The sequence below is a fragment of the Argopecten irradians genome, chromosome 9 (genome assembly GCF_041381155.1).
Source record: "Argopecten irradians isolate NY chromosome 9, Ai_NY, whole genome shotgun sequence".
Taxonomy (NCBI): Eukaryota; Metazoa; Mollusca; class Bivalvia; order Pectinida; family Pectinidae; genus Argopecten; species Argopecten irradians.
Genome location: NC_091142.1, coordinates 18,032,170 through 18,044,337, shown reverse-complemented (window position 1 = coordinate 18,044,337; position 12,168 = coordinate 18,032,170). Strand labels below are relative to the sequence as shown.

Genomic DNA, 12,168 nt, shown 5'->3' with positions numbered 1-12,168 from the left:
ATCATGCCAATTGTATTAAATTGATAGTAACCGTCTTATGGAATGCGTTTCGAAATTCCCAATATGGCGGCACTAACATAAATGATAAGCTTCAGAGCATTACGGATTTTTAAAAATACATTTAAAGTTTCAAAATGCATTGAAATACAGAAATACAAAGTAAATCGAATTTGAACAAATATAAATATATTACGTCTTGTTTTCAACAAATGCGAGATTTCGATGACAACTGAAATGCATTCGGTCCACCATTGTGGGCCCAAGTGGTACGCCTCGAAAAACAAACCACTTGTTTCGGCTGGCACCGGTACAACAGCTGGTTTGAACCCGCAAATGGAACGCAGAGATAATAAACCATTCATTCCCAGGATGTAGCGAAACATGACGATTTCTTTACCAGCAGCACGTCATACACGACCTCGGAAAATATGACATACCTTGGGTAAACAAATCGTCATATCTTCCTACAGTCAGGTCATTAGATGTATAATATCAGGTGCCATCCTGACGTAAAACACTGCATGATTAAACGTTTATTTTTTTTATGACTTTGTCAAATCTACGTTATCTTGCCTTGAAACGATTTAAATGGTTTTATTTAAAAGAAAATATTAAGGAATATAGAATTTTTACACCAAAACGTTGGAGCATTGTATAGGTCGGAGTATTAGAAAAACACTTTGAAGAAATAAACTCTAACCCTGGTATTGTCAATAGAGATGTAATTTAATATTCTGAAAGAATAATACCAAGAAATTATTATGCACTTCAAAAAAATAATATAACCCATTATGCACTTCAAAAAAATAATATAACCCATACATTTGTTCTTCTTTTCTTTTTTTAGTATATTAAAAATAGTTCCAAGAGGTTCACATAATTGGTGATTTAATTTACTAAGACATAAATAGACTTTAGATCTCACATCTTATCGTTGTCATTTGATTGCTTGTTGTTATTGAAAGCTTGCCTCGGGTCCATTTGATTAGAACTATCGCGTGTGCGTCACCCAAGGTCTAGCACGTAGCATGGAAGAAAAAAATGTGTACAGGTGATATCAATCAGATGGGTTTCGAATCAATATAGCTTTCCAATTAATCAAGAGATGGGATAAGTTACCTGATCAGTAAAAGTAGTATGTACAAAATATATCGGTCAACTTTCAAATAAAATAGACATTAAAGATTAGTGAAAAATATGATAAAAATCAAATAGGAAATAGATAAAAAGGAAAAGAACAACCGTGGAAACTTCAGTGTCTTTTTAGAGACGAAATTGTAAAAAAAAAAAAGCTTTATATGTATAGGATCGTACAATGAGTGTTAATATCATATGATATTTAATGAAACGAGTCTAAGAAGTTTTTGTTTTTGCGACTCTTGGCGAGCAAAAAATAAAACTTCGAGCCGAGTTATAAAATCGCATATGAAATTTTAAAAATTTAAAGATACTTTTTATCACATAACTACAAATACATACATAACAAAGAATTTCACGTCGAAGTGTATTCCGAAAATTCGGCAAATGCCGTCATTTTGTCCCGCTGTCCTCGTACTCCTGACGTCACGTCACTTTTCCTGACGTCATTTTATTGTTTCTGTTTGACGTCACAATGATTCCCAAGCCAATAAAAATCGCTCCAGATCATATCACATTATTGGCATATGCGTAAACATCACACGGACGAAATCACTGGATATAAGGCGGATTATGTAAAGGGATTTTACTATGACGATATATAACAAATGCTATAAAGTATTATTTACATAACAACAGTATTCATACATTGGACACATAGAGCCCAAATGAAAAACTATTCCTGCAAAATGTAAGCGAATTAATGAACCAAGGAGAGTATCCGGATGTCAACACAGCTTTGTGTGTGTCCTACTTAACGATAACCTCCTTCTCTAAAGTTATGTAGACAAGTTGTTCTTTTTTGTGAACTGTTCTAAAGGAGTTAGGTATGGCTTAAAATTATTTTTAAATATTGAAATATGATAGAAAATGGGCTTTAGAAGCAATTTACTATATTTCCAGGACAAAATCCTAACGATATCAACTTTAGATCTACGAGTTTACGATACTTGACCTTGAATGCTTGGGGGAGGGGGGAGCGGCAAATTTTGTAAGTAATCGATTAACAGTCAATGAATCATGGAATAATCTACAATAATATAGACGAGATAGTTATTTCATAAGTGGATAGGCAAAGATACAACAAGGAAAAGGTAAACTTACCACGAAGTGAAAGTATTGTCAGCCTTTACTCTGAGACATCACAGGTAATTTTGACGCCATGATCATTATATGACGTAGAATGATTGTCTCTGTAGACGGAAACGTCACATCCGAGCCGGATTTCTACTTATTACATAGAGACGAAATCTTCTGTTTTACTAATATTTCAATTATTAACAGTTATGTGATAAATAGAATCTTACACTCGTGAGTGTGTTATATGAATTTTCTTAAACTCGTTAAATAATTTCATATGCCACTCGCCTAAAGGCTCGTGGCATATCAAATTATTGAACGCGTTTGATAAATTTCATATCACATAGCCTCTCAAATAAGATCCTCTATTTAGTCTGCATATGCACGAGTATACTATTTCGGCAATACATTTAACTTTGAGAGATATTTATCAATCTGAAGTAGTCTAAGGGTTTTAGAAAAATGTGTTACCTATCATCGAGGTTGTTCCGGCAATGTTAATTTCCCATAGGAGTTTTCCTGAAAATTTCTAACCTTGGTGATCACTTACCGTTGCATTACATATATGCGTATATGTATCATTTCGTTCACGTTGTATCCTGCAGCGTTAGCTTCAATCGATGACCTATTTGATTAATTATCCTTTTAACATTTAGATTTTTAATTAAATAAGGCCTTGTCATACTACAAATTATTAACTCTTGACTAAATAGGAATGGTTTGTCCCCATTATTCTAGTATTTATATTATATGTTTGTATATTTTATATCAAAATACTGATAATCTCTCTCTCTTCCTCTCTCTCTCTCTTTCTCTCTCTCTCTCTCTCTCTCTCTCTCTCTCTCTCTCTCTCTCTCTCTCGCTCTCTCTCTCTAATAAAGTTTATCTGTATATAACTTAGGTCATCCATTTGCTTGTATATGTTATAAAATAACTGGAACGGGCTTAATATAAGTTTTTTAACTTGTGCCCAATCCTTTTTTGTATTGTAAAAAATGCAAATAAAATATGTTTAAATCAATTTGTCCAAAGAGTGAATATCACAATTCAATTTGATTTAGGTCATCGGGAAATGTGCAAGAGCAAAGTCCTACAAAACCTAACAGCTAACATTCACTAACTACTAGTATACCACTGATAATATCTGGGTCATACATTGTGTGAAACCATTTCATAAAAATATGACATTATGAATATCATTCATGTTCTTTTCAAAATAAAATAAATTGTATAAAGATGTTGATAGAAAACATTACCATTTGTACAAATTGCCGACTACATTTGCCACTTGTACATGCACATTATTCCAATTTTCTTCCATCCTGGCTTTTTCCTCTCATATACTAGGAATTACATTGCTTTTTATTATTATTTATGAAAAGAGAGCAGGGAGGGGAGAAAAAAAGAAGACAGATGGGAAGAGAGGAAGGAGATACTGTAAAGGGGGATAACTTCGGGTATATATAAACGATGATATAGAAAATAGATATCAGTTCACAGATCTACAGAAATGTATACATAGTGCAAGCAGGACACATGGAAAAACATGTATAAAATAACTATTTCATTTCAATTCAAAATGTGGACAAACTACCAGAGATTTGCAAGTTCAACTAGTTTTTTTGCAAGCATTTTTGCAATCTTAATGAATCTATTAATTTTTTTCTCCTTTACTAAAAGCTATATACTTTGAAACATAGTAATATTCTTTAACAGAGTTTAAAAAGCTGTCACATTTAATGAACCATGTAAGCATCTAGTTTTGTAAATATAATGTTTAATATAAAGAACAATTTCATTATAAATCATATGGTTATCTTTTTATCTTATTTTATTTTTGTATTGATTCAATTTTTGTTTTTGTTTTTTTCCTTTTTGTTATTGGCAAAAAATCCACTTAGATCAGTTGATAGGTTGTTTGATTAGATGAACGTCCCATTGCTAGCGAGGGCCATATCAGGATGCGTTTTGTTAAGTATGTGAAGTGAGTGTAAGTTTTGGTATATTGTAGTATGTTCTTGTTGTGTCTCCTTGATATATTGCGTTTTGGGACACTGTAGCATGTTCTTGTTGTGTCTCCTTGTAATATTGCGTTTCGGGAGACTGAAGCATGTCCTTGTTGTGTCTCCTTGTGATATTGCGTTTTGGGAGACTATAGTATGTTCTTGTTGTGTCTCCTTGATATATTGCGTTTAAGGAGACTGTGGCATGTCCTTGTTGTGTCTCCTTGATATATTGCGTTTTAGGAGACTGTAGCATGTCCTTGTTGTGTCTCCTTGATATATTGCGTTTTAGGGGACTGTAGCATGTTCTTGTTGTGTCTCCTTGATATATTGCGTTTTAGGAGACTGTAGCATGTCCTTGTTGTGTCTCCTTGATATATTGCGTTTTAGGGGACTGTAGCATGTTCTTGTTGTGTCTCCTTGTGATATTGCGTTTTAGGAGACTGTAGCATGCCCTTGTTGTGTCTCCTTGTGATATTGCGTTTTAGGAGACTGTAGCATGTTCTTGTTGTGTATCCTTGATATATTGCGTTTTAGGAGACTGTAGCATGTTCATGTTGTGTCTCCTTGTGATATTGCGTTTTAGGGGACTGTAGCATGTTCTTGTTGTGTCTCCTTGTGATATTGCGTTTTAGGAGACTGTAGCATGTCCTTGTTGTGTCTCCTTGATATATTGCGTTTTAGGAGACTGTAGCATGTTCATGTTGTGTCTCCTTGATATATTGCGTTTTAGGAGACTGTAGCATGTTCTTGTTGTGTCTCCTTGTGATATTGCGTTTTAGGAGACTGTAGCATGCCCTTGTTGTGTCTCCTTGTGATATTGCGTTTTAGGAGACTGTAGCATGTTCTTGTTGTGTATCCTTGATATATTGCGTTTTAGGAGACTGTAGCATGTCCTTGTTGTGTCTCCTTGATATATTGCGTTTTAGGAGACTGTAGCATGTTTATGTTGTGTCTCCTTGATATATTGCGTTTTAGGGGACTGTAGTATGTTCTTGTTGTGTCTCCTTGATATATTGCGTTTTAGGAGACTGTAATATGTTCTTGTTGTGTCTCCTTGCTATATTGCGTTTGAGGAGACTGTAGCATGTTCTTGTTGTGTCTCCTTGTGATATTGCGTTTTAGGAGACTGTAGCATGCCCTTGTTGTGTCTCCTTGTGATATTGCGTTTTAGGAGACTGTAGCATGTTCTTGTTGTGTATCCTTGATATATTGCGTTTTAGGAGACTGTAGCATGTTCATGTTGTGTCTCCTTGTGATATTGCGTTTTAGGGGACTGTAGCATGTTCTTGTTGTGTCTCCTTGATATATTGCGTTTTAGGAGACTGTAGCATGTTCTTGTTGTGTCTCCTTGATATATTGCGTTTTAGGAGACTGTAGCATGTTCATGTTGTGTCTCCTTGATATATTGCGTTTTAGGAGACTGTAGCATGTTCTTGTTGTGTCTCCTTGATATATTGCGTTTTAGGAGACTGTAGCATGTCCTTGTTGTGTCTCCTTGTGATATTGCGTTTTAGGAGACTGTAGCATGTTCTTGTTGCGTATCCTTGATATATTGCGTTTTAGGAGACTGTAGCATGTTCATGTTGTGTCTCCTTGATATATTGCGTTTTAGGGGACTGAAGCATGTTCTTGTTGTGTCTCCTTGATATATTGCGTTTTAGGAGACTGTAGCATGTTCATGTTGTGTCTCCTTGATATATTGCGTTTTAGGAGACTGTAGCATGTTCTTGTTGTGTCTCCTTGATATATTGCGTTTTAGGAGACTGTAGCATGTTCATGTTGTGTCTCCTTGATATATTGCGTTTTAGGAGACTGTAGCATGTCCTTGTTGTGTCTCCTTGATATATTGCGTTTTAGGGGACTGTAGTATGTTCTTGTTGTGTCTCCTTGATATATTGCGTTTTAGGAGACTGTAGCATGTTCATGTTGTGTCTCCTTGATATATTGCGTTTTAGGAGACTGTAGCATGTCCTTGTTGTGTCTCCTTGATATATTGCGTTTTAGGGGACTGTAGTATGTTCTTGTTGTGTCTCCTTGATATATTGCGTTGTAGGAGACTGTAGTATGTTCTTGTTGTGTCTCCTTGATATATTGCGTTTTAGGAGACTGTAGCATGTTCATGTTGTGTCTCCTTGATATATTGCGTTTTAGGAGACTGTAGCATGTTCATGTTGTGTCTCCTTGATATATTGCGTTTTAGGAGACTGTAGCATGTTCTTGTTGTGTCTCCTTGTGATATTGCGTTTTAGGAGACTGTAGCATGTCCTTGTTGTGTCTCCTTGATATATATTACGTTTTAGGAGACTGTAGCATGTTCTTGTTGTGTCTCCTTGATATATTGCGTTTTAGGGGACTGTAGTATGTTCTTGTTGTGTCTCCTTGATATATTGCGTTTTAGGAGACTGTAGCATGTTCATGTTGTGTCTCCTTGATATATTGCGTTTTAGGAGACTGTAGCATGTCCTTGTTGTGTCTCCTTGATATATTGCGTTTTAGGGGATGTTCCTTGTTGTGTCTCCTTGATATATTGCGTTTTAGGAGACTGTAGCATGTCCTTGTTGTGTCTCCTTGATATATTGCGTTTTAGGAGACTGTAGCATGTTCTTGTTGTGTCTCCTTGTGATATTGCGTTTTAGGAGACTGTAGCATGTCCTTGTTGTGTCTCCTTGTGATATTGCGTTTTAGGGGACTGTAGTATGTTCTTGTTGTGTCTCCTTGATATATTGCGTTTTAGGAGACTGTAGCATGTTCATGTTGTGTCTCCTTGATATATTGCGTTTTAGGAGACTGTAGTATGTTCTTGTTGTGTCTCCTTGTGATATTGCGTTTTGGGAGACTGTAGCATGCCCTTGTTGTGTCTCTTTATGATAGTGGCACTCTTGTCCTATTTATAGTGTTATCTGCAACATGCCTTCAAGGACATAGAAAAAGCACACCCGATCGGGACACATTATGCTGACAACGTTCGAACCAGTCGTCACCCCCTTTATGCTGAGCGCTAAGCAGGATTAGAAACAAGAACCCAGAGCCTTCCTCACAAGTGCGAGCACAAAAGTGTAGTGGATAAATGAAAACGTTAATCATATTTCTACCACTATTGGTGGTGTTATTCAACTCTCAGGACATTATAAACACTGCAGTTGTTGATTAACAATTTGCTTATACCACACATGGTATAAACTCTGTACGCATTCTGACTGGCTGACACGATGAACTTTGACCGAACTACTTATTTCTCGGTGTCGTATCATCATTGTCAACGTCATCAATAATCATAGGACGTCATTCTATGTAGACTGGTTCCCTTCCCTTAGTTCTCTACTCTCCGCCAGGCTGCGCTCCGCTCACTAGGGACCGGTAGCGGGTAACCATGATGATTTTTTTGATTGGTCAATCTACATATCCGGTTCGCTGGTATCACTTTTTTTAGACGTGGGAAACCCCTTTACGCACGAAGCGACGGATCTTAACGTAAAGAATAAATAATTTATTTGAACGATATATAAACAAAATTAAATAAGATCTTAAGTTTTGAAATCATTTCGTGCTAACAGAGTTTAGTGTGTTCATAGGAACGACGTTAATGACGTTATTTTCTCTTAACGGAAGTAGCCGTCTCCATGATGACATATCATGCGCAGAAATGATGCGCATTACTCTGGAGTTGGAATTCTCACTCAAGATGGCTACTCGCTACCGGTCCTCAGTGAAGCGTACGCAAGGGAGGTAACTGAGGCGGGAACCAGTCTATCATTCTATGTTGTGATCGCCGCTTGACGTCCAAAACTGCAGTTGGAAAGCGTATGTGTCGTGGTCGTTGTGTCAAAATACGTGACGTTTGCATATGTATGTTAAATTGACCTTAAGTACTAATAATATATCTTGACGGACAACAATTTCACTGATGAGTTTTGTAGATTTAACGTGTATGAAACGAATTTGATCTTCATGGTAATGGCTCGATGTTTATCTGGCGGGAAATAGACGATGCCGTGTCGTGCGAATGCTTTTACATGTATACGTGTAGTCCGACATTAAGTTTTATTTTCTGGAAGCAACTATGAAGATTTGAACCCAATAAGACGTCAAATGAGTATTATATAACTCTATTTCTTGAAAGCAAACAGTTGTATAAAATGTCACTATTTATTGGCAGAAAATTACAAATAGTCATAAAGAGGAAAAGCGAAATGAATCATAATATCAGTATGATATTAATAATGTATTATGTCCTGGTTGTAAGGGCACAGTATTAATAGTATTGTCGAGGGATGGAATCACGAGATAATACCATGAGGCAATAGTGCCCTCTCAACCAGGCCATAATGGGTTTAGTACATCATCTTCAAATGACACCTGCTGTTGTCATCGTAACAGAAGCATGCCAAGACAGTCCTTGAAACGCCATCTTCATTTCTACACTATGATGTGAAGTTAAAAGTACACCATATAAATTGTCACGGTGTTTTTTTTTCAAATAAAACTTAGTTTTTTAGAAGCGCAACGTTATAATGACGTCATGTAATAGTGACATCACAATACATGTAGGTTCACTTTCAATTTTGCGCTTCTTCAATAGTGCCTGCTTTCCCGGGCGCTATAATTGTAAATAGTACCCATGTGCGTAGCCAATCAGAATCCAGTTTTTTGTCACATGATGTAATAATGACAGATAAACTGCAATGAATGTACAGTGAATCTATAAAAGTTTTTCACATAAGAATATTTCCTCGAATCTACAATCAGAATCAAAAACGCCATGCTCATTTGTATCTAGCATTAGACAGTTCTCCTCCGTGTTGGTATAAGGTGCGCCGGGCATGAACAGATCCATATTTACTGAACTGCCATCTGGGTAAACCCATACTCCTTCGTCTTCAGTATCTCCACCGGCTACAAAACAATCGGGGACGCCTTCAGCAGCTAAAACAATGCTGAGTTTAGTAATTTTCTGGCTGGTATCCAGTTGTGCAAGTTTCCCTCCCAAACTAGCACAATACGCCATAGCCTCTGTCTGTGATAGATGATTGTCTTTAACAAGTTTGTAACACACGCTAACTGTCTCCTCGTATTCAAAGTCTGCACCACAGTTGACACAGCTAAGGCCTGGTATTGACCATTGTCCGTCGCTAAGACAAATAGTAACTGGATCGCCAACACTCACAAAACCTTCCTGGCATGAGAATGTGACTGTAGCCCCTTCATGTGTCGGATAGTCAGCAGATAAAGCATTGGTGCCAGGTATATTCGGGAGAGGTCCACACTCAGTTGTGGCCTCTGATGTACAGACCAACGACGGAGTCGTCCATTTGCCGTTCGAGAGACATGAGATTGTTGGATCGCCGGTCGGAGAGAAACCTTCCCGACACGAGAATGTGACTGTAGCCCCTTCGTGTGTCGGATAGTCAGCTGATAAAGCATTGGTGCCAGGTATATTCGGGAGAGGTCCACACTCAGATGTGGTCTCTGATGTACAGACCAACGACGGAGTCGACCATTGGCCGTTCGAAAAACAAGAGATCGTTGGATCGCCGGTCGGAGAGAAACCTTCTTGACACGAGAATGTGACTGTAGCCCCTTCGCGTGTTGGATAGTCAGCAGATAAAGCATTGGTGCCAGGTATATTCGGGAGAGGTCCACACTCAGTTGTGGCCTCTGATGTACAGACCAACGAAGGAGTCGTCCATTGGCCGTTGGAGACACATGAGATTGTTGGATCCCCAGCCGGAAAGAAGCCTTCCTGGCATGAAAATGTGACTGTAGCCCCTTCGTGTGTCGGATAGTCCGCAGACATAGAATTGGTGCCAGGTATATTCGGGAGAGGTCCACACTCAGTTGTGACCTCTGATGTACAGACCAACGAAGGTGTTGTCCATTCGCCGTTCGAGAGACATGAGATTGTTGGATCGCCGGTCGGAGAGAAACCTTCCCGACACGAGAATGTGACTGTAGCCCCTTCGTGTGTCGGATAGTCAGCAGATAAAGCATTGGTGCCAGGTATATTCGGGAGAGGTCCACACTCAGATGTGGCCTCTGATGTACAGACCAACGACGGAGTCGACCATTGGCCGTTCGAGAAACAAGAGATCGTTGGATCGCCGGTCGGAGAGAAACCTTCTTGACATGAGAATGTGACTGTAGCCCCTTCGTGTGTGGGATAGTCAGCAGACATAGCATTGGTACCAGGTATATTTGGGAGAGGTCCACACTCAGTTGTGGCCTCTGATGTACAGACCAACGAAGGAGTCGTCCATTGGCCGTTGGAGACACATGAGATTGTTGGATCCCCAGCCGGAAAGAAACCTTCCTGGCATGAAAATGTGACTGTAGCCCCTTCGTGTGTCGGATAGTCCGCAGACATAGAATTGGTGCCAGGTATATTCGGGAGAGGTCCACACACAGTTGTGGCCTCTGATGTACAGACCAACGAAGGTGTTGTCCATTCGCCGTTCGAGAGACATGAGATCGTTGGATCGCCGGTCGGAGAGAAACCTTCCTGACATGAAAATGTGATTGAAGCCCCTACGTGTGTCGGATAGTCAGCAGATATAACATTGGTGCCTGGTACATTCGGAAGAGTTGAGCACTCAGTTGTTGTTTCTGATGTACAGACCAACGACGGAGTCGTCCATTGGCCGTTCGAGAGACATGAGATTGTTGGATCGCCGGTCGGAGAGAAACCTTCTTGACACGAGAATGTGACTGTAGCCCCTTCGTGTGTCGGATAGTCAGCAGACATAGCATTGGTGCCAGGTATATTCGGGAGAGGTCCACACTCAGTTGTGGCCTCTGATGTACAGACCAACGAAGGAGTCGTCCATTGGCCGTTGGAGACACATGAGATTGTTGGATCCCCAGCCGGAAAGAAACCTTCCTGGCATGAAAATGTGACTGTAGCCCCTTCGTGTGTCGGATAGTCCGCAAACATAGAATTGGTGCCAGGTATATTCGGAAGAGGTCCACACACAGTTGTGGCCTCTGATGTACAGACCAACGAAGGTGTTGTCCATTCGCCGTTCGAGAGACATGAGATCGTTGGATCGCCGGCCGGAGAGAAACCTTCCTGACATGAAAATGTGATTGAAGCCCCTACGTGTGTCGGATAGTCAGCAGATATAACATTGGTGCCTGGTACAATCGGAAGAGTTGAGCACTCAGTTGTTGTTTCTGATGTGCAGACCAATGACGGAGTTGTCCATTGGCCGTTCGAGAGACATGAGATTGTTGGATCTCCGGTCGGAGAGAAACCTTCCTGACACGAGAATGTGACTGTAGCCCCTACGTACGTCGGATAGTCCGATGAAACGGTATTTGCGCCTGGAATATTAGGTAAATTTTCACAGGAATATGTTGAATTATGCACGGAAACATTCATAGATGACACGCACGCATATTTACTTCCGGAAAGACAAACACATGTAGAGGTTACAGGACACAAATGTCCCTGGCATGCCTTCATGATACGCGTGCCCAGTACCTGAATGTCTGACTTATTGGTAGTAACATACCTGTATAGTGAATCCTGTGAAAGCATAACGTTTTGTTCCGACAGATAACATGATAATGTTTTGAGCTCGTATGTTAATCCAAGACATCTTGATTTAATGAGACATTCTCTAGAGCACTGAATCAAACCGATACATGATATTGACAGAAATGTTCCCTCGGGCAGCAGAGCTGTACTTCTGAATATGTCTTTAATGGAATATTGCTGACAGTTTATCCCATCTACGAATATGGAAAGGCTTATCACGAACGTTAATATGAAGAAGTTCATGTTTGGTCAAAAATTGCGATAATATTTCCTGAGTGATATCCAACCGATACCAGTTACAGACAGTCTGTTTCCCCACAGATATTATTTAAACTATCGTAATACTTTGACAGTACTACCTATGTTCTAAGAATATGTTTGTCTTTCACTTGACGTCAATTTATCTAATTA

The 12,168-nt window shown here is 39.2% G+C and overlaps 1 protein-coding gene across 1 annotated transcript; it reads right to left on the bottom strand.

Annotated features, from left to right (window-relative positions):
- Nucleotides 1-8,377: 8,377 nt before the first annotated feature.
- Nucleotides 8,378-11,598, bottom strand: LOC138330577 (complement receptor type 2-like). Its single transcript, XM_069278141.1, has one exon. The coding sequence runs from the start codon at nt 11,596-11,598 to the stop codon at nt 8,923-8,925; it is 2,676 nt and encodes an 891-aa protein (XP_069134242.1). The 3' UTR covers nt 8,378-8,922.
- Nucleotides 11,599-12,168: the final 570 nt, after the last annotated feature.